The sequence below is a fragment of the Rhopilema esculentum genome, chromosome 19 (genome assembly GCF_057945365.1).
Source record: "Rhopilema esculentum isolate cy_ngs chromosome 19, ASM5794536v1, whole genome shotgun sequence".
Lineage (NCBI taxonomy): Eukaryota > Metazoa > Cnidaria > Scyphozoa > Rhizostomeae > Rhizostomatidae > Rhopilema > Rhopilema esculentum.
This window is the reverse complement of record NC_142833.1, coordinates 728250-751601: the sequence shown is the minus strand read 5'-3', so window position 1 is coordinate 751601 and position 23352 is coordinate 728250. Positions and strand designations below refer to the sequence as shown.

General features: G+C 35.2%; 1 protein-coding gene across 21 annotated transcripts in view; it reads left to right on the top strand.

The window, feature by feature from the left end:
• LOC135688019 (uncharacterized) overlaps window positions 1–22731 on the top strand; it is a 31780-nt gene extending 9049 nt beyond the window's left edge. For 2 of the 21 annotated variants that reach the window (XM_089113925.1, XM_089113926.1), the window contains exons 4-34: window positions 550–610; window positions 2659–2889; window positions 3609–3758; window positions 4087–4116; window positions 4710–4961; window positions 5311–5454; window positions 5981–6013; window positions 6549–6593; window positions 7133–7177; window positions 7717–7761; window positions 8304–8345; window positions 8521–8556; window positions 9739–9972; window positions 10087–10317; window positions 10702–10866; window positions 11481–11651; window positions 12436–12606; window positions 13934–14043; window positions 14443–14507; window positions 15159–15310; window positions 15422–15712; window positions 15817–16110; window positions 16321–16626; window positions 16759–16983; window positions 17191–17426; window positions 18074–18168; window positions 18289–18445; window positions 18549–18615; window positions 18865–19136; window positions 19886–20054; window positions 20569–22731. In XM_089113925.1, the coding sequence (XP_088970051.1) occupies window positions 550–610; window positions 2659–2889; window positions 3609–3758; window positions 4087–4116; window positions 4710–4961; window positions 5311–5454; window positions 5981–6013; window positions 6549–6593; window positions 7133–7177; window positions 7717–7761; window positions 8304–8345; window positions 8521–8556; window positions 9739–9972; window positions 10087–10317; window positions 10702–10866; window positions 11481–11651; window positions 12436–12606; window positions 13934–14043; window positions 14443–14507; window positions 15159–15310; window positions 15422–15712; window positions 15817–16110; window positions 16321–16626; window positions 16759–16983; window positions 17191–17426; window positions 18074–18168; window positions 18289–18445; window positions 18549–18615; window positions 18865–19136; window positions 19886–20054; window positions 20569–20777 (4734 nt within the window). In that variant the 3' untranslated portion in view covers window positions 20778–22731. Of the gene's footprint in view, window positions 1–549; window positions 611–2658; window positions 2890–3608; window positions 3759–4086; window positions 4117–4709; window positions 4962–5310; window positions 5455–5980; window positions 6014–6548; window positions 6594–7132; window positions 7178–7716; window positions 7762–8300; window positions 8346–8520; window positions 8557–9738; window positions 9973–10086; window positions 10318–10701; window positions 10867–11480; window positions 11652–12435; window positions 12607–13933; window positions 14044–14442; window positions 14508–15158; window positions 15311–15421; window positions 15713–15816; window positions 16111–16320; window positions 16627–16758; window positions 16984–17190; window positions 17427–18073; window positions 18169–18288; window positions 18446–18548; window positions 18616–18864; window positions 19137–19885; window positions 20055–20568 lie in introns of those variants that run through there. The other 19 variants (XM_089113930.1, XM_089113929.1, XM_089113928.1 and 16 more) reach the window with 19 other exon arrangements.
• The last annotated feature ends 621 nt before the right edge of the window (window positions 22732–23352 follow it).

The window sequence follows — 23352 nt, the reverse complement described above, 5'->3', positions numbered from 1 at the left end:
CCATCGTTTCTAAAGTCATTGATAATGTCACTTTCTAAGTGCTTGTTTGTTTAATGTTTATGCCGAAGTTTATATAGCAATGTTTGTAACATCGTTTGTTTTGTAACATCGTTTGTGGATCGTTTGGAACGTCGTTTGTACCGTTGCTTGTTACGTCATTTGTTCGTCACTAACATTTTCGTTTAAACATCGTTTGAAATGAAGTTTTTATCCCTTTCCGTTATTCTTTCAACAGGCAATAGATGCTTTACGTCTTTTGTAAGGTTTCTTTTTAACAGTCAAGTAGCTGTCAAGTAGTAGTTTCATTTTGCAAATTTCGCATCTACCATTCGCTTTGACAAGCTTCATAAAACTCTATATTAGCTATCAAAACATAGCAAACCAAGTGGACTTAATCTATCAGCATCGAACATTTCAAGATAAAGCTCAATTTGTCACTTTTAACCCTAAACTTATCATTTTCAGCAACTTTAAGGATACAATACTGTCACTATGATAACTGCATATTTTTCCATCCCATATTCAATTGAGCTCTGCTTTTCTTTGCAGATTCAAAAGCAACAACTTTCGATAATCGGCTTGCTTCTCGTTGCTGTGGCATCGTCTCAAGGTAAGGGGTTAAAATCAAATTTAAATGAGCGTTGCTGTTATGGTTTACAAAACTGTTTCTGAGCAGTATCAAAGACATTTTTAGTTCTCTATGCAAGGCACAGCGCATTTGATCGAACCTTCTCTATTCGTATCCCGGACAACTTGGAATTTCACTAAGTCAAACTTATTTTCAAGTCCAATTGGATTTTGTTACCAGTCAAAATTCGCATCCCTTACAAGTAGGACCATTTCCGGCTTTTTGTGGACCAACTTAACGGGATACATCTGTATGTCGTTTTTGAAATATAAAGTTGCCTTGGCATTAAAAATTCTTGTCTTTAGTCTACATTCAGCTACTTTATTAAGGTGAAGCTAAATAAGTATGCTTTATCACAATATTTTGACAGTCAAATATAAATTGGTTCTTCAGTGCCGGGAATTCTTTTTCAAAAGCGTCTTTGTGAGCTTCAGCTGTGCGCAACAGATAAGATACCGTGCTGTGTTTTCTCTTTATTCAAACTAAACAAAACATAACTATAATGTTGATAACACTATCAAACGCCGAAGTGGAGAGGACACGAATTCAATTCTCCCACCGCTATTCTAACAAAATGAATATACCTTTAATTTGTGTGGTTTGTTTGTATTAATATTTGGCGGTGAGTTGGGGAGGTGAAGTTAGATCCAATCAACAGTAATCAGAGTTAGCAACCGTGCAATAATGACAGATAACTATTGTCACTGTATCACTTTCTTGTTATGTCATTTTGATGATAAAGTCAGAAGGTGATCAGTAAGTCTGCAGTTACTGCCTTTGAAGGTTTTCTTGTTCAAATCTAGCAATGATTAAGACCCTGTTTACACGAGACCTAGACCAGATCGGATCCAGAACTATCCGGATACTTTTGGATCCGATCCCTGGAATGGCAATGCGTTTAAACGGGATCCGATCCAGAAACATTTGCGTTTACACGGGAACGGATCCAGGTGAATTGAACAGGCTACGCGCGTGCGCTTTTCGAAAATTGGCGCGCATGTGACGTTTTCAGAACTTCGTGCGTGATTAAAACACAGCTCAACCTGAACATGGAGGGAGGTAAAGCTAAAAATGGTAAATTTCCGTGGACTGAAGAAAAAACCGCGCTACTTTTAAAATAGTTTTGGACTACAAAACTACCTCTGAAAGCGATCCCAAAATGGTCCGGATAGCGGAACCAAAAGTATACGGATCCACCAGTTCCCGTGTAAACGCAAGGGCTCTTTTGGATTATATCCGTACTCTTTTGGATCCAATCCGGTTCGGATCCGCTCTCGTGTAAACGGGGTCTAAATCAACACTGCCTCAAGCAAAAATTTTCCGGCATTGAGTACGGTATCCATCACTCAAATATTTTCACATGAAAATTTGAAAAGCCTGGTCACTGACTTTTTGTGTCCACTTGGTGATAATAGCTGGCGTTCTACCCAGCTTCTCGTGCCACTTAACAAACATAGCATACTGAAGCAAACTTCTCATTTGACTCTCTTCAGAGTATGGACGTCAGATACCGACCAAAAGTATATAGGTATCTAAATTTTCTGTTTACTTACGGGCATTATCCGACGCTTATACTCTGACGAGTATCGGAAGAATAGAACGTCAGTAAGCTATTTCCTGCCAACGTAAAATTTTACTGTACCAAAAACTTTTCCGGATAGTATTTTTCTGTTATCCTACTCATAGAATAATTTACTTTTATTTGGAATATAAGTTATTTTAGGTATGTATGAATCATCAATAAATTAAAAGGATACGTGCATTTTAGTTTGATGAAAAGTGATATCAGCATGTATCTTTTTTGTCCAAATAAAAAGGGAAAACAATCATGAATAAACGAAAAAGTGAATAAGTAGAAATATTCTTACACTTTGATAAAAGATTTAGTATTGGAAATACCCAATAATAAGTCAATGGTGGGTGTATCTTACTCAAAATGCTAGATTTGAACTTGAGATCTGGTACATTTTCATTGAGAGTGAACTCTCAGTTTAACCGCGATTCTCAAGTCTGTAAAATCTCTGTTTTAGATTTGACGTTGCTGAAATGGAGTAATGGAAACGAAAATTATTGTCTGACTGGGGAGAACTTGAACATGAACGCAAGCAGTAGACTGGTAGGATACATAGGAGATTGTTGCCAGTATCCAAAGTTCAAATTAGTCGAAGAGACGGTCGGAAAATTCAAAATTTATGACGCAAATCAAAAAACCTGTCTTGCAAGCTCGCAGCATTCTAACCAGGCTGTCTTTACAGATATTGGTATGTCTATTAGTTGGTTATTGACTGCCTTAAAATCAATTTAATGTAAGTAAAAGAAGGAAAATACTAGCGTGTATTTTAATCTCTTTGAAGTGTTAAAGGGCGCTTGCAGTAGTGCTTTTGTTGCATTGTCATTTCTATTTCCTCTCATATCATTTTTTCATTGTAGCAACAGTGCCAGAAACCCTTTCTTTTGTTGCGACAATCAGCCTCCCAACTTCATCTTTGATAGCATATCTCTTATGTTGCATCAGTATTTTAGGTTGATGTTTTTCAAAGGACAATGCATGTGGTATTTTTATATTTTGGAAGAAAATTGTAGACATCAAAATTTAAGCGTAATTAACACAGCTTCAGTGAATCTAGTTTTCGAGCCATTGTCCCAAAAATATTTGGACAAATCAGGCAATATAAAATGTCCAATGCTAGTACTAATGGATACTTTTGAAAGTTTATTATTTCTAAAACTAGTGGAAATTTTTAGCATCGATGAGCACAAATATTCATAGTCCTGAGCAAAATCGTATGCGATTTAGGAAATCTAATCAGAAAATAGAAATCTTATTATACATATTAAGTTGTCTTTTACGTCTTTATCTGCATTCAAGTTTGGCAGATGTTTTTCGTGACATTGCGATGCCATCATTTGAAATCTTTTACGATGAGCATACGCTACTGTTTCAGGCAATGTGTACGACTTTGTTTTTCTCTGTTTTCAGGTGCAAACTGTGGAGTTTTTATTATTGGGAGTGAAGTCATCGAAGAAGCATCTGGAAGCAGGAGTTGTTTAGTTTATGACCCGTCTACATTGCATCATACGTTTCAAGCCTGCCTTTCTACGAAAACATACCAATTGCAAAAGACTACTGGTATGGCACTCTGGCAGCTATTTCCAATAATAGTTCCATATTTTTAAACAGTCACATAAGATTTCTAGATATAAAGTGTTATGTTATCAATTTCTGACAGAATAGTTTTTTGCCCATAAAAAGCTTAAAATGCTTGCAAAAAGTTGTTTGTACTCCTGCGGGTTTTTTCATTTTATGGCTTTATTTAGTGATGAGAAAGTAAAAAAAAGCTCATTTTTTGCATTTCTTACCAACTTCAATCAATCTAACTTCACTATTCAAAATAAACTTTCAGTTCGTCAATACCGGTAGTCTAGCATGTCTTCTATTTTTTAAATTTCCCTTGCAGCTCAACAGCAGTGCGCTCCTGGAAGTTCCAGTATGTAACATATTAATATTTTAAACCTTCAAAGTTCTTCATCTTTACAAACATGATTCAAAGACTCATCGCCAATTGTTTTGAGAACAATGAAATGTGATTGATCTTATAAAGTAGCAAAGTATAAATCTTCTGCCCTTCTAAATGGCGACGACCACGCGGTTTTCAAGCTAACGCTTGTTAGTATTGTAGCAAATTATCTTATAAAGATAAAGCAGATAAAGCACTCACAAAAATTTGTCAAACGAAGAAAATTCCGATTGAACTTTTCACGGAATGTAACTGGTGGTGATTATTTCGATGATCCATTGCATTGCCTACAGACCATAAAAGAATATTATTTCTAGATTTATTTATACTTGATGAAAAGTGCACCTGTACACTCTTACATGAAAAGTTTTAAACTGAGTCTATTCAGTCTCAAGCTTGATCCTCCCTCTCTTACAAAACATTCTCTCCTTGCCCTTGTTAGGCTTTGCTAAAGGCTCCCAGGTCTTTCCCTAACATCAAAAACTTAAATAAACCTTATCTGTTGTCTTGATGGTGTCAATAAGTAGGGAACTAGCTCATCCAAAATATTCTTGACATTTTAGATGCGAATTTAACATTTTATTTTGCGAATACTGCTGGAACTGAGTACTGTTGGTCTCCTCAAGATAATGGTGATTTCAAAGGGAAAAACGACGTTGATTGCTGCATTGACGGAAGTTTCTCCTACATCCATAACCACAGTCTTCGTTACCAGAAAGGAAGTAATCCAACTCTTTCGAAATGCGTTTCGATTGCTGATATGCCATCTGTAAAATACAGTGATCTTAATGGAAAGAAACTCCAAGTTAGAGATGGTAAATCCTTAGCACCTACTTAAACTAACAAAATTTAGTTCTAAAATTGTCTTCATAGACAGGCCCAGCAAATAATACTTTACTCTGTTGTAGCTAGCCAGGACTTATGCTATTTTACTTAAAGAAAAATCATATAATACCTCTTGTCATATCGAAAAAAATTCAGATTATAAACCAACAGCTCTGAAATTTGAATGACGTTTTAACAGACTGTAGACAGTTGCAACAACTATTAGAGCGAAAAGAAGTACAAAATCAAAAAGATACTAAAGCTTAGTTGGATGCAGTAGGGATGTCGGTGCGCGAAATTTGTAGCCGCAGACTAAATTTCTATTGATTTTTGTTGTAGATTGCACTGGAGTATCTTTTGCTTATTCACAAGCTTCTCAGACATTGAAATTCATTGGCACAGACTATTGTGTCAGCATGAATTCAAACAACAAGTTTATCTTGCTCGAGAAATGCACTTCCATGCAATTCATCATCTCTGGAGGTTGTTTTTAGCACTTTTTCTTTCCTTTCCTTGATCTTTCAATAATTATAAACAGTTGTTGCATCATTCTATATCCACATCAATACTTTATAAACCTAAAATTAAGTTTCAGCTCATAAAAAAAGTTGAAGAAAGGAAAAATATTAGAAAAAATAAATCTGAGTCAAAACGACGATAAAAAGAAATTCATAAGAAAAATTTTTTCCCATCAATTTTTTGACACAGTTTGCTACGAACATTTTAAAAGATTTGCAAAATACTAAAGAAATGAATATGTTTGGAAAATATTAAGTAATGTTTAAATTATTTGATAAAGAATGTTGATAAATAAAGTGAAGCTCTGCAATTTTCAATGGAAATTAAATTTTTATATTAGTACGTCAATTGATTGCAATTCAAAGTAAAGTAAAATTGTAAACAAATTACTTGGTTTCATTTGAAGTCGCAACGAAATAAATTCTGTTTATAGATATTTACTTCAGCAGTTTGAACCATTTTAAGTATTTCTATTTTTCACATTTTTTAGGATTTTGCCAATACAACACTTCAAAGCCAGTTGGTTAGTAAAACTTCTGCTTTATAATTGATCTAGTCATTTGGTGAAGTAATTCATTTCTGTTTATGTCATTTTTTCTAAAATCTCACAAATGCTTAAGAAAAAAATATTCTGAAGATTAGCATAGGAACAGCAGCTAAATAAAAAACTAAGATTCTGTAAATGGATTTTAATGACGAATGACAGTGAATAGGATGTGAGATAGAAAAACTGAAAAAATACAAACATGAAAAATTCTGATTAACTTTTAATGCTCGCTAAAATTCTTGGAAGAGACCACTTTTTCAAAATACTTTCAGATTTCTGACTTTCTTAAAGGAAAGCAATGGAATCGCAATTACTTAAGATTCTCTATTTGTTCTTCGAATTTTCAATTTCAATGCCATTTATGTCGCTGTCTCCAAACGTTATTGTTAAAATCTAAATATTATGTTGTTCTTTAAATGCTGTTTTAATACTTTTTAATAGACAATTTCCAATATTAGTTCTTCAATATGACTGTAAAATTCGATGGTATCTTATGTTCTTATGTTTGTAGCAGATTCAACTCAGCCTACAGTCTCATCAAGCACTAGCGACAACGGTGGGTTTCTGTGAGCTTTTATAATTCTATTCAGCATAACTCATTCACTTTAATGTTTTAAGTAAAAGGACTAATAATCCTGATATTTAGTATTTATGTATATATCCTGTGTTTTAACTTATTGATGATCTTTAAACTTTGAAATACTAGATGATTCACCGCTCTTTCATTTTAGTGACTGTCGCGAACCCATTTCCTGTAATATATGACAGTTAGTGAACAAGACTTTTAAACGGCACTTTTAGGCAACCTCAACAGTCACGTGCTCGCTTTTTTGATTGGCCTATGAAGCTTTAGTATACTCAAATGTTTGCTTTTTAAAGCCAATTTTAAGACTTTTTCCAATAATTACCCCAGATACTGAAAATTTGCTAGATCAATGATAATGTGAAGCAAATCACGTCGTATTGAATTATTGGATTCATAAACATCAGCATCATTTAAATGCTGTTTTAATACTTTTTAATAGACAATTTCCAATATTAGTTCTTCAATATGACTGTAAAATTCGATGGTATCCTATGTTTTTATGTTTGTAGCAGATTCAACTCAGCCTACAGTCTCATCAAGCACTAGCGACAACGGTGGGTTTCTGTGAGCTTTTATAATTCTATTCAGCATAACTCATTCACTTTAATGTTTTAAGTAAAAGGACTAATAATCCTGATATTTAGTATTTATGTATATATCCTGTGTTTTAACTTATTGATGATCTTTAAACTTTGAAATACTAGATGATTCACCGCTCTTTCATTTTAGTGACTGTCTCGAACCCATTTCCTGTAATATATGACAGTTAGTGAACAAGACTTTTAAACGGCACTTTTAGGCAACCTCAACAGTCACGTGCTCGCTTTTTTGATTGGCCTATGAAGCTTTAGTATACTCAAATGTTTGCTTTTTAAAGCCAATTTTAAGACTTTTTCCAATAATTACCCCAGATACTGAAAATTTGCTAGATCAATGATAATGTGAAGCAAATCACGTCGTATTGAATTATTGGATTCATAAACATCAGCATCATTTAAATGCTGTTTTAATACTTTTTAATAGACAATTTCCAATATTAGTTCTTCAATATGGCTGTAAAATTCGATGGTATCCTATGTTCTTATGTTTGTAGCAGATTCAACTCAGCCTACAGTCTCATCAAGCACTAGTGACAACGGTAGGTTTCTGTGAGCTTTTATAATTCTATTCAGCATAACTCATTCACTTTAATGTTTTAAGTAAAAGGACTAATAATCCTGATATTTAGTATTTATGTATATATCCTGTGTCTTAACTTATTGATGATCTTTAAACTTTGAAATACTAGATGATTCACCGCTCTTTCATTTTAGTGACTGTCGCGAACCCATTTCCTGTAATATATGACAGTTAGTGAACAAGACTTTTAAACGGCACTTTTAGGCAAACTTAACAGTCACGTGCTCGCTTTTTTGATTGGCTTATGAAGCTTTAGTATACTCAAATGTTTGCTTTTTAAAGCCAATTTTATCACTTTTTCCAATAATTACCCCAGATACTGAAAATTTGCTAGATCAATGATAATGTGAAGCAAATCACGTCGTATTGAATTATTGGATTCATAAACATCAGCATCATTTAAATGCTGTTTTAATACTTTTTAATAGACAATTTCCAATATTAGTTCTTCAATATGGCTGTAAAATTCGATGGTATCCTATGTTCTTATGTTTGTAGCAGATTCAACTCAGCCTACAGTCTCATCAAGCACTAGTGACAACGGTGGGTTTCTGTGAGCTTTTATAATTCTATTCAGCATAACTCATTCACTTTAATGTTTTAAGTAAAAGGACTAATAATCCTGATATTTAGTATTTATGTATATATCCTGTGTTTTAACTTATTGATGATCTTTAAACTTTGAAATACTAGATGATTCACCGCTCTTTCATTTTAGTGACTGTCGCGAACCCATTTCCTGTAATATATGACGGTGAGTGAACAAGACTTTTAAACGGCACTTTTGGGCAACCTCAACAGTCACGTGCTCGCTTTTTTGATTGGCCTATGAAGCTTTAGTATACCTTAGTCCCTTCAAATTTCGCTTGCCTTTAATTTTCTCCCCGGAGGAGGGCGAGAGTTAAAGGGGGCGAATTATGGAAATATTTGATGGGGTGAAAATTAGAGGGAGCGAAAATTAAAGGAAACTTAAAAAATCTATTTTCTATAATAGAACCTTAGTTTTTAGGCCGATCAAGGAATCTTCAAGTTACCACCTTTACGCGCGTCAAATTTTCATCCTGCATTGATTGTTTTCATTGTTACAGTTCTCATTTAGTGACTTTCTGGAAAAATATCCATACTGAAGGCCACAAAAAAGATTTCTTAATCCTTAAATTTTTGGCAAAGATGATAAACTTGTGTCTTTTTAAGGGGCAGGGTGATTTTGTTCTTCCATTTCCAAAGTGTTCTCCTCCTCAGGGCCATATTCGTCCAGATCATCAGCGGCCAACCTCTCCTCGGCTTCAGTTTGGTCAGAAGATACTATCATCTTCTCTGGCTCAATATAGTAGTCTTGCAGATATTCTTTCATTCAATTGAAGACAGAACTTTGCGCCTTATCCTTATTAACGATTAGGAAAATCGGTATTTCGATTCCACCTTTAGGAATTGGCGATCTTCTATACTTATTGTCTTGTACACGACCTTCTAAAGCGCCTCCATAATTCAAGAAAAAATGGCAAAAGCGAGGCCCGAGTGTAGTTCCATGCCGCATGAACGTTCATTGCTTGGAAACTGATTAGGTCAAAGCTTTGAAATTTAAAGGGTTTGGGGGCGAAAATCAAAGGGAGCGAACTTGTGCACAAAAGGGGGCGAAAATTAAAGGGGCGAAAATTTAAAGGAGCCAAAATTGAAGGTAGGCTAAATTTGAAGGGACTAAGGTACTCAAATACTTGCTTTTTAAAGCCAATTTTAAGAATTTTTCCAATAATTACCCCAGATACTGAAAATTTGCTAGATCAATGATAATGTGAAGCAAATCACGTCGTATTGAATTATTGGATTCATAAACATCAGCATCATAAATTCTATTTTTATCAAAAAACTAAATTGAAAGAATTGCTTATGATTTTTATCGTTTAAAATTCATATTTAACTTCCGTTACGTTTGCAGGTGATCCTGTGCATGGTGATTGGGCCCAGTGGACACAATGGTCTTCTTGTTCGGTAAATTGTGGAAATGGAACGCATGAGCGAACCCGTTACTGTGACAATCCTGCTCCTAAAAATGGTGGAACGGATTGTGTCGGTACCAGCAAGGAAACCAAACCATGCCTTTTGCCATCATGCTCAGGGACGGCCCTTTCTGCTGCTGGAAGCAACTGTGCTACACTGTGTCAATCCTTAGGTACGCCGAATATAGCATTTTTTTGTTTGTTTTGGGCCTCTTGGTTTTATAGTCGAATTGTTAGATAAAATACTTACTGGCTACCAGTTTCAAATACTTGTAAACCAATTCTAGGGCTTGTTTGTACAACTTCTATCAACACTGGAAACTCTAAGGAAAGCTTGATCAAAATCGGTGCAGCATGTTCTTCTGACGAAAGTGCAAAAGTATGGACGAAAGAGTTCGAGCCTGCTTATGCCACAACAAGCGACAAATGCACTGGTTATGTTTCCGTTCCACTTTCGGTTAAATGTGATGTTACAGCACCTGCGTTGGTAAAAAGACTTTGTAACTGCGTCAAAAACGGTAAGCGAGTTAGAAATGGCTTTTATTCTTCAAGTACATATATTTTGAACCCTTATAGAAGAAATCTAAAGAAATCTTTTCTGCTCCTTTGACTTGAGTGATCTCCACTGTACCTTTCTTTACAGCAAAAGGAGAATTTGATATCCACATTTGATATTCATCAATGCAATATCTTTGGCAAGGGAATTCTTGAAATTAAAAATGATATAAGATGACATGGCTCGTCTATCAATCTTATGCAAAGATATCTTCATGCTAATTGTTTCAAAACATCTTTTTGCTTTTTGTCTCTTTCAAGACTCGTTATGGGTATATTTATGTAGATTCAAATACGATATTATGTGCACTACAATCTTATATTTTCTTCCGAATCAAACAAAACAGAAGACAAAGGGTTTGGGCAATGGACACCATGGTCGGAATGTACAGTCACATGCAGTGGAGGCACGAAAGCGAGAACGAGACTCTGCATCGCTGTTAATGCGACCAAAGACGACTGCCAAGGAGTTACAACAGAGGTTTCTGAGTGCAATACACAAAAGTGCCCTGGTTCGTATAAGGCATCTTTCGGATTTGCTAATGGCATTTTATTTTGCTTATGACTTATGACATTTTCTGATAACGAGGGAGACAATTGCATTGGGAAAATTTTTACTGCTTTTGAACAATCTGAAAAGTCTTGGTCCCAAAATTTGGAATAATCTACTATCAGAACTAAAATCTGCAAAGAACATCAACAGTTTCAAACATAAGATCAAAGATAAATTCTTTGAAGATCTGCAAAGTCAAGAGGATAGCCCTACAAATTTTCCCGAAAACCCAAAATCAGCCAACGAAAAGGTTCTACTTAACATTTTTTCAGAATAAATATTTTTCTCAGTTTTTTTATACAAAATCAATTTGACATGAACACATTTCTTTTTGATAAGACCATTATGGAAACAAGACTGTTTTAAATGCAATATCTGTCATTTTTAACCTGGGGGTGTTTTTAGACTAGCTTTTACCTGTACATTTTATAACTCTGTAATTAAATCACTTTCCTTTTCTGAATTTGAAATTGTAATTTATTTTGATTGCAAAATTATTTATACATACATACATATTCAGCTATGACAATCTGAAAGTAAAATCATTAATAGAAAAATTGATTTTGTTTATAGTTGATGGTGGATTCTCTGAATGGTCAAAATGGACGACATGCACGAAGTCATGTGATGGTGGAACACGAACCAGAAATCGAACATGCAGTGATCCATTTCCAAATTACAATGGAATTCAATGTTATGGCAGCTATAGGGAAACAGAGCTCTGCAATCTTGCCTTTTGTCCAAGTAGGTGTTCCATATTATGTTCAGTTACTGGGCACGCTTTCTATCTCTGTTAGAACTTTGCCGGGTTGCCTTGATACACTCGGACACACAGAGGGGGGGGGGGGGGTGGTTGGGTATTTAAAAAGCATACAATAATAAGCGTTTTCAAGCTAATACCATAAGATCGCGTTTGCTGTCTCCCAAACTGTGCAGTAAAACAATGGCCAAAATATAAAGCTTACTAGGTAGATGATTAATCAAACTTGTTGATTATCAATTACATATGGCCCTATTAAGCTGCAAATGAGTTGAGGTGAACTTGAGGCACACTGTTGAAGACGGAGAGTCGCCTTAATCTCACCGTTACCTTTCTGACACCTGCCTTCACAGACTGGTCAGCTCTTGGTTTTTCAATTGCTCCTTCAGAAAAAAACGAAGCTAAAAAGTTTGCTTGCCAAATCTTAGTGATATTATAAACTTTCATTTCCCATGAGGAAACAAACAAGTCATAGATGCAATGAGGTGTATCATTCCAACATTTCCTAATTATATTCCTTATAAACTTTCCTAATTATATTTTGTCCCTTCGTTCTATAACTTGTTTCTAATCTCAATTGTATTTGGACATATCTAACCAAGCCTTCAAGTCTAAAATGTTTGCTTACGATATCAAAAAGGCATTTTGCTTAATGAAGTAGCTTTTAGTTTTCAAAAAAATCTCCTCAGAATTCCATAAACTCTTTTACATGTTTTTGCAGTCAAAGTTCTTCAAATGATATCTGTAGTTTTTTCCATATCCTTTTAGTTAATGGTGGATGGACGGACTGGACATCTTGGCAGCATTGTAACAAGCCTTGCAACACAGGAGAACGTCTTAGACAACGCTGGTGCGAGAACCCGTTGCCAATGTATGGCGGTAAAGTATGCGAGGGAAGTGGCACAGAAACTGATCCATGCAACACACATATTTGCCCAAGTAACTTTTCTTTTCATTTCAACTTTCATCTTAATTGTCTGAATGCACGATCAACACAAAAAATTTAAATGCAATCTTTTGCTAGCAGCACAGGGCAAGACTGTTTCCGAGCAAAGTGCCACTCTTGCTGAAAGTCTGAAAATCAAACTAATTTGACCATTTGTAGAACCCATGCCAAATTGCTTACCAGTTCTCCCGTCGTGGGCATTTTTAATCTTCCACATTAACATTTGCAAGAAAACCCCACCAGCAAAGCTACTTTACAAACACGATACCGCTGGGAGCAAAAGACTGTCAACCCAGTGACCATTGCCTTGAAGATATTAAGGAATTCTATGAAACACAAACTTTTTCGACGAAGACTGTACAAGAAACTACTTTGATGGCAGAGTGATGTACAACGTAGATTTCTTGATTGAATCGACCAGCCATTTGCATGTATTGTAGTAGTGAGTTGATTCAAGTTAATTCAAGTATATTTTGTTTAAGTCATTTGGGAGGTCTTTATCGCCATATTGTAGGAGTTGTGTCATAACCTCATTAGAAAGATAAATATATGAAAATGGTTGTAAAATTGCTTTATATCCAGCTAGAAGCTTTCTTAGCTGAGTCTCTTAGGAAAAGCAGAGTAACAAAAAGTGTTCTAATGTCTCAATGCCGTCTCTGATCGATTTTCTCATTCTCTCAAGACCTCGACAATGTAACGCGTGTGCATTCGCCGCGAATCTCACTCTGTGCGTCTGGCACATTTAGATGCGTTGAAAAGGAGGCTCGGTATCCCAGTACATGTAAAGTATATAGGGATTGCCTTCCGCCCAAGGAAAAGAGCTTTCCCTAGACAACACTAAAGCTTATGATTTAAGATGTGCGTATCTGTCTCACACGAAACATTTTATTTCGTGTCAAACACGTTTTAGGATCGAAAACCGTGTGATTTTCCCTTCTTTTTCACCATTGTGATGTCCAGTTTTGTTTCACCTCATTTACTAATATGGAAACGTTTCTTGTGAGCCCTTTAATCGGTTGTTAATTACATAAAAATTTTTCATGCAATACTTCAGATATTGTTTTGCTTGAATTTTTTACATGCTCTTTGATATCGTGCAACTGTAGGATAGCAACTGTATCATCAACTTTAAATTTAAATCGATTACCTTTAAAAACCTATTTTTTAAGGTCTTTGTAAATAAACTCCAATGTCGTAAATGTCAGGAATTTATTCCTTTGCGATTGAAAATTGTTGAGTCACTTATCATATCTGGAATATAATAGAATCGCATTTCCTCCAGTTTTTTCAAATTTTAAGTTCTTTCATCGTTGTCCTCAGATGTTTCAATAACGTTAAGGAATGTTGCCTTTGATGAAGTTTGGCAAGATGGGTACGCATTGGCACCAGGAGCTATGTTTGCGGATTTTGCAAGAAATATCGATACAAATGTAAGATGTATTTAAACTTCAAATGTATTTTCTGAAGAAATTTCATTAAAGAATTTCAAATTTCATTATCTGTGGTCAGTGGATCCCTTTAATGCAAGTGGTTAGTTTTTGAGCTCTCATATTTGTCAACTAAAAATCACAGTTCTTTCAGTAGTCTTAAATTCAAATGTTTTTAGTGAATAAGTCACTGGTAGCACATTATGTATTCTGATATGTGTATTTTTATTATCACACAGAAAAAGACATAATCTATGTAGATATCTATCTATATCAAAACATTGAAATATAAAAACTTCTTTTTCTATCTTACCTATAATTTCTTTGAAACCAAAGACGTTGTTGTCAGCAAAGATCGCGGATAAGAACTATAAAATCTGAATAATGTTTCTTTTTTTCAAGGTCAAACGGCTATACGTTGGAGATTTGGGGAGCACGTATGAGTTTCTTCAGCTCCATGGTCTAAGGTAAGTTATATTGTTAATTTTCAAGCAGGCCTCTATTGCTTACACATTCCAACTAATATTAACATTCACTAATTTGAATTCAATTTCCTCCCCTTTTACTTAAACGTATTATTGAGTAGGGGACTATTTCAAATGCTGACTGATAACATGGGCCTGAGGGGCGGACACTTGGTCAAATATTGGGGGGGGGGGCAAGCCTATTGTTTTAATAAGATGACGTCACATTTCCCATCGTTTTAAAACAAAAGACCATTGTTCTCTAAAGTATTGGGGGGCGGTTGCCCCCCCCTCGTCCCCCCAAGTGTCCGCCACTGATGGGCCTAGAGCAAATATAGATGAAATATATCATACCTTTATAATCTTTTGCCCCTCGACTTAGGACATAATATGTATGATATTATCAACAAAAACTTCTAGAATTTCTTATGTGTAGCTTCTAGAATTTAAGGAATAAATGTGACACATTTACGAAATGGTTAAGCAGTAAGCAAGGAATCAATAACAGAATATCGTGGATAATTTTATGTCGTCTTATTTAAATCTAGGAACAGAAAAACTGTTCCCTTATTTTGGATAGGTAATACTTACCAACTTTTCTTTAGAAATATTCAACAAATATCATAATGTATTCTAATTTTTACTATTTTCTAGAAAAGGAAGTGTGATTGCCTCATTCACTTTGTATTTCACTGCACTTGATTCGTTCCAAGCTCTGTTCCTAATGGATGCTATTGACAACGATCATTATCTCGGCAAACTACCAATTGTCGAAAATAAAACCGCCAGTTTTTCATCACCGATAGGTAGGTACCCTAAAAGTGGTGTATGTTTCCATCAATTTTCCGTAGAGTTTTTCAATTTGCGATGTTTTATTTTTCATATCGGATTGATAACTTGTGGAATGTCGTTTCTAGTTCCATCGAGTCCTCCATCAGATGTGACAGCGGTCAGCAATGACGCCAGTTCCATAGATGTTTCCTGGAATGAAGTTCCGAGCCTGGATCAAAATGGTGTAATTACCGGCTATTTGGTGTTTTACCGGGAATCATCGGCTACGACATACACAATTGCTGCAACAACGCAGCTCAAACTAAAGATTCAAGGGCTGTCTGCTGCTACCAGTTATTCATTGCGAGTGCTGGCATACAATTCAAATGGAAATGGCATTGCTAGTGAACTTATCACATTAACAACTAGAGAAAAAGGTAGAATAATTAACGATTCTGATGATGAACCCATTTTTCTTCTTGAATTGGATTGTTATAAGGACATATGTTGTAGCTACTAATTCAATTCATTCTTTGTGCAGCACCAAGTCTTCCGCCGCAATCAATATCAGTTGTTCCTATAAGTGCCTTTTCGTTGTTTGTTGAATGGACACACCCTCCAAGGCATAGCTGGAATGGCATCATTGCTGGCTACAAAGTTAACATTAAGTCAGATGACGGCAGCTTCTCCCAATCTCTGAATGTTGATGGAACAATGGTTAACATGAACGTAAATGGATTATCACCAGATAGGTTGTACATCGTCGATGTATGTGCATCGACCTCCGTTGGCACCGGTCCCTGCATACGCTCTTACAACAAAACATTTGTTAGCAGTGAGTTGCTGTCCCTCTCTGAAAACAGCTCTTTTTTCATCATTTTGAGTTTCTATTCAACTTTTCAAAGATTTTTGTTTGATTTCTAGTCATGTACAGTACTTTCGCAGAACATCTTTGTTACATTTTTTCACAAAATACTTCGTAAATTTCATCACAAATATGTTTACTTCCCTTTTGTATTTACAAAAAGATCAAATTCTTCCATAGCTCCTTCAATATCTCCAGCCAATGCAGGATGTCAGAACAGAACTTCAACAAGCAGCATAATTGTCAGTTATGAGCCAATTCCATTTGCATTTATTCACGGAATTTTGAAAGGGTATCGAATTGAATACCGTCTGATGAGTGTAGGATCACAGTCGAAATCAAACAGTCATATACAGGCTGTGACTGTGAGTCCATTCAGAAAGCAAGCAACTCTTGAAAAACTTGAACCAAACAGCGTCTACGAGATTCGTGTCATGGCTGTCAATGAGCATGGTGCAGGAGTAAAATCGCCTGCATTTTATGGAGGTAACACCTTCAGATGCATGTTTTTATCATTTCTAGTTTTACATAAAATATCTAGATAATATGTGTTTAATATCTTTAATATCTTAATTTCTAGATATTACAAACTATATCTTCAACATCTTGTGTTTTCAGAAACGTGTTCATGTCCTGAGGTTATTTATACAAATTACGCTGCCTTAAAACCGTATATTTACCGTGACACTCAAGGTAACATGGTAGGAATTTTCGAGAACCTGTTAAAAAATATCACCTCTGCTATTTGTGGATTATGCAACGGCAGAAGCAGCAGAATTGATTTCATAAACGACGGCAAAAATGGATGGGCAGAAAAGCAAAGTATTGCACAGGTTTCTAAAGGTAAAACCAGCTCATTTTTTAATTTAAATAATATCTTTAGCCAGCAGACGGTAGATCGAAAACAAACATGTCGTTTTCCTCATATTGTATATTTCTATATTGCACAATTACTTTTTATCATAACACAGGAGTAAAGTTTCGTTACTATAAACTTTTTGTATGCAATTTATTTTTAATAAGATTTTTCCGCTGTCAATTTTCTTACAGCAATTGATGATTATGTACACTTAAGTTTTGCTATTGCCGGAAGAGAAGAGATGCCAACATTTCTTGGAAAACCGTACACTTCCTTGATCGACCATCCTGGAATGGTTTTATATACCCCGAGGCCAACTATGTCGGAGCAGGTGGAGGCAATGTTGACGTCAATCTTTCAGCTTTGGCCGATATTCATTCTCAATGCTGTTTTCATTATTTTTGCCGGTGTCATTTTCTTTACGCTGGTAAGAATTCACCGATATCAATCGTAAAAATGATTTAAAGTCTTAGTTTCGACTTTTTGTACCAATCTTTTGGTGGTACAAAACTTGTAAATGGCTTTGTAAAAAGCAAACATTTAGTAAACTAAAGCTTTTCGTCTGACACTCTTCAGAGTTTAAAACGTCAGAACATAGATCGAAAACTCTACGATAAGAAATATATATACCCAGTTGTGGATCGAAATAGGCCAATCAGAAACACGAGCACATGACTGTAAAGGTTGACCAATCAGTGCCGTTTGCCTATTAGAATGTTACCAGTGGAGTCCTAAGGTGAAAACGAACTCCTTGTGGAACGACGATCGGGCTTTACCAGTAATCCGAAACATCTATGTTCTGACGTTTTAAACTCTGAAGAGTGTCAGACGAAAAGCTTTAGTTTACTAAATGTTTGCTTTTTTCAAAGCTATTTACTTTTTGTACCCTTCGATGACTTGATAAGAATAATGCAAATAGCTGCGTGCTCCTTGTAATTCGTTAAAGTGTTCTGCTTTTTTAGTAAAGCTGGACACGATTTCATTGCATTTCTTATTACTTGATTGCTTTGAGTATGGCATAAATTCCAACAAAAATGTGCCTTTTTTCTGGGACCAATGCTGTTTTGGTTTTAGACATACGATGAAGCTGCTGTAGATGGACCCTGTTGGTTCGTATCAGGATCACTTAGAGGAATGTATTGGGCCTACGTCACCATGTTTACTCACGGGTAACTGCTACAATATTCTATATTTTACAAAATATTATTTCATCTCTATTTCAGCACAGATATTGGTATTTGCACATCAGGGATTCAACACAGTGACTTATGTAGTATTTTTGCTTTTAGATATGGCGATATTGTGCCCAGTTCGATTGTCTCTCGCATCTTTGCTGTTCTATGGATTCTAGTAGGCCTTGTAACCTCGGCAATTCTAATTGGTGGAATAAGCACAGCATTGACCACCTCGAGTACGCTTCCAGGCGTAAAGCTGTACAACACCGAGGTGGGAATGTGCACTCAATTCATTTTCTTGCGAATATTACTTTGTTTGTTTTGTTTCCCTAAATTTGTTCGGAAGAATCATTAACACTGTCTCTAAATTCTAGCTTGCAGTTGTGCAAGGTTCTAAAGAAGAAATCGTCGGAATTTTGAGAAACGCCAAAGTGAACACAAGTATGGCGAATTTTTCTTTCTTTACTTGAATCGCTTCAAAGAAAATTTTAAGTTTTACTTTGTAAAGTTCCAGCCAATATCATGTCAATATTTTATTTTTCCGGCAATAGCCTTTTATGTTTTCCAGTTTTTGCTGAACTAACACTTGAAAAGGCGAATTTAGAATCGTCACGTTTTACGTTTTAAAAGTAATTTTCAAAGGTCATAGTATTTCACTAGAGCTGACTTTTTATTTAATTCGACATGCAGAGGGCCAATATGGGAAAACAGAAGATGTATTTCATGCATTAAAGGAAAGACAAGTTGAAGCAGCCCTGGTTGATGCCTTTGTAGCAGCAAGTCGATCAGATCTGTTTGAAGACCAGGCGATAATTGCTCGAAAAATGATCAAATATTCTTACACCTACGGAGTTGTATTATCAGGAGCGATGAAGAACACAGGAACAAGCATAAAAAATTACGTTTCTGATAATCGCCAGTACATTACGCAAATGGTGGAGAAAACAGCGCCTCAGTTGACGGTAAAGTTTGAAAAATTGCTTTGATATTCAAAATTATTAATAGCTTAGAGTAACAAAATAACTTTTGTTTTAACCCTGCTGTTGCCTAAGATGGTCATATACAGGCAAAAAATCGCAACATTCACGGAAAATCAAACTTTGCTTGAAACCTTGCGTTTTGAGTCTTGTACTGTACACGTGGGAAAACAGAGTCGTTTATTGATGGTGAAATTCTGTCAGGTAATATACTAAGCCTTAAACAGTATTTAGAAACCAGGAGACAGCTTTTATTTGCCTTTTGATTTGAGACTTTTTGCAGATAAAATACATTGCTAATTTAGAATACAGTAGATTGATCGAGGAAAGTCCTAGTTGTAGGTTTGTCCCAGGAGCATCGGAACCATGTCCCTGATTGCTCTTTAAGACAGAAGAAATTATTTTTAATCGGTACAACCCATTTTGAATTTATAGCTAAAAGTGGAGTGAATATCATTTCAATATATGGAAAAATAGCAGTTTCTTGTGGAGATAAATCTTGATCAACTGAAATATAAGTTTAGATAGCTGAAAAGATAAAGGAAGAAAAACATCGTGTCTGGTTTGCTGCCCTACCTTGCAGTAATAGCAATTTGCCCTGTGCTAAAAATGCTACTTTACTACAAACAGGATTTGTAAATGTACAACGAATTCAGTGTTTGAGTTTCTGAAGTCTTAAAGTGAACCTCTCCTGATCAAATATACAACATCATCAGTGTTTGAATGTTTCACAGGGAACCTTTGCTGATCCACAACCGGTATCACTGTTTGAGCCGTCATCTCCTTTCCTGAGTCAAACTCTCATTGCCCTATTCATTGTTTACATCCTTCTCTTCATCGCTGGATCCATCTTCAGTTATGTTAGACGAAGAAAAAGGGGAAAAGTAGACGTCACACAACAAGGTGAGGTATTCCTTTATCAAAACGTTCGAATACACAGCACTAGTGATAGATGTCCTTGGAGTAAAGCAATACTATGCTATAATTTACATTCAGAGCAGTTATTGTTTAAGGATATGGTGTATCTCATGATTATTAGAACAGTCGAGAATGTTCGATCCCATTTCATTACAGGCAATTAACTTCGGTGCAGTGATAAAAGACATTGTCTTTATGATTTCATTTTTAATTGCTACTCAATGTTTTGCTAAATATAAAAATTATTTAAACCAACGGCTGTTAAGAAAACTGTTTAAGTAAAACAAATTCCTCAATTTTTCTCCTTTTTTAGGCCTAGTCTTTAAATCATGGCGAGTTAGCGTTAAGTAAAGGATAATTTAGCATTTTGCTTGTCATCTTTTGGTTTGTGACAGTCATTTTGCAATTCGTATCACTCGTTAATTTTGCATTTTTAAATATAGTAGATGTAGTTAGAAACTCTTCTTGCTCAGAGGAAATTTCACTTAAAACCTTGCAGGTGAACTGGAAAATGTCATAGATTGTGAGGTGATCTGCAAAAGATTCTTCAGTGACATCGACACGCTTTGTAGCAGGCTGGACTCATTAACCAAACTTCATGAAAGAAACATCAACAAGGTCAAATTACGGCAAAGCAAAGAAAAAGCATTAAAAATAACGTTTGTAAAAACACAAAACAATGACACAACTGATGTTTCATTGGAGTGAATTGTAAATAATTTGCTGCGACGAAGTTGCTCTGTAGAAAAGGCAATTGAAGACAATGTACATAATATGTGAAAGCATGCCAAAAATCTGATGCACTGTAAATTATCAAAGATTGTTTAAAAATAGCCTGACGCTTAAACACTATGTCATCTTTATGCATTAATTTAAACAGTCATGCGCTATCACGTGACATATCGCTATTCATGGGAACAGGATTTTTGACCTGACAAAACCTTCTTGTCTAGCTAAAATGGCGTTTTGCGTTTCGGAATATTATTCGCAAGATTGTGAAAATTGGCTTTTCCAAAATGTTTGGAATTTTCTAGATGTTTAAAATATTCATAATGTATAATATATCATGTTTTTCCATTTTTCTGTCATTTTTTATTCTTCCCCGCAAAACAATTAAATGTTAGGACTTTAGGCTTAGCACAAATGTGGTTCGTGCAAAATGTGATCAAAGCAGGAATTCAAACGAGTACCATCCCTCCGCTGTCTCTCTTTTAAACTACATTGTAAGGATTTGTCAAGTGCATGTGGTTGTAGCACAAGATCAACTGCATGCGCTTTAACGGTCATCTGCATAAAATTTTCACATCGATGTCAATTTTGAATTACTTATCTTTTTTGGCTTTGAAATCCTTTCGACGAATAAATATAAACCCGTCGCTATGTTTACTTCTCGCCGCAGCCTGTCTCCCACCCATTTTACTGAATGCAGCAACAGGTAGATAGACATTATAGATCAGAATACGAAATGATAAAGTTATATGCAAAAGAGCGTAGATATATGCTTTACAGAATTTTAAAAGTTTACAATTTTTATGAAGCTAAAAAGTCAGAAAATGACAAAAAGAAAGAGATTGGTAAAAATTGACAGGAAAGTTTTGAAAAATTGGAAGTTCAACCTTGAAATTGATGAATGGTATATTTATATTGATATCGAACAAAATATTTCAGATGGCTAGATACATTTAAGTAATTAATATACAAGCCAAAAACTCATTAAAAAGATTATTATCATCAAAGCATAATCACTGATATATTTTTGTTTTGGAGCCATTGATGATTGGTATGCCTAATCGTTCTTCTTAAACTACTCGGTTTATAAGAAATGCCGTATGAAATTTGATTATTTATATCAAAGATCGTTTTTAAAAGACCTTCAACCAAATCAAGCGTGAAATGTGAAATAAGGCAAGACCCGACTAAGGATGCTTCTGTTAGCGCGCAATAGAGAACTTGTTCTGGGCCAACACCATGGCAAGGTATGACGGCAAGTCTCGTTACACATTGCCTTTAACAACCTTAGGGTTGCCATGGGGTATCCATTTGCCGATAGAAGCATGCTGAAAAAATTGTGGGCTATGCCTGTTTTTTAGCCAGGAAAAATCAGTGGCACATTAGTGTTGACTAGTGCAGTCTTAATTGCAAAGTTGGCCAACAAGCTTTTTCATTTAATTGATGTTCCTGCTAAATCACTTTTCTGTGTCAGTTAACTGTTTGGTTATGTGCGATTGGTGACGCAGTTTTGCATTATGCAATATCAAAGTGACACACTATGTTTTTGGCATTGGGCAGACTTAACTGAAGAGCTATGTACGTCAACTTCGGCTCTAGTTTTAAGTTCTAAGGAATCTAATTTATAATTCTTTTCAAGAGATATTAAAATATGTTTACTATAATTCTCAATTGATATATCAGAATCATTTACATTCGGGAATAAAGGCGAAAACAGCTGCAAGTACCAGCCGATTATCAATTAAATGATGGAAAGCTACCAATGGACATCGATTTTTAATGAAGCAATTTTGTCCATTTTGTAAACTATATTGAAAAAATCTAATTAAAAATTAAGGTTCACGATTGGTATTCTATTCACTTTTGAGCAATACTATTAAATATTTCTAGTTGCTTTAAAGTCTGTCAAAAATTGAAAGCAATGATTGAAAAGCTAAACGGGGGTAATCTTTAAAACTTGCTGATTGTATCGGGAAATAATAAGTCTTAGAACAAAAAACCCAACCCTTTGTAAATGTCAAATTCAAAAGGAAAAAGTATGGACACAAGCTCACAACCAAGGTTCTGTTCAATTTGCAAAGATAGACAAATTTATTGCATCAATCTAGTTTTTAGTGTCAAAAACAGATCTTTTCAGACTTGGTTAAAGTTTTTGACGATAGTTTCTTTGCTTTCAGAAACAGGCGAAATTCTGTATGAAATTCATAATATCGTTTAAAAATAGACTTTTGATTTGTATTAATAACATGATCTGTACCATAGAGCCATATACGTAAAATGGAGGCATAAACTGGATACTTTAGCCTAAGTAGCTAGATAATTTATCTATAGGACTAAAAAAATGAAGTAGAAAAAGTAGTTGAATTTCAAGGTTTGTTGTCTTACATAATTTTAAGTCATTCTTGCCGGGACAGAATGACACGAAAATCGTGGGAAGGCAAATCACGTCAGCATGCGTGCGCATAGAAAACATTATCGCTCAATGTTCATGAAATGTATAAGATTTCCTTCAAATGAAGTAGCGATCTAATATGTTGTGGTTATAAAGCCATAT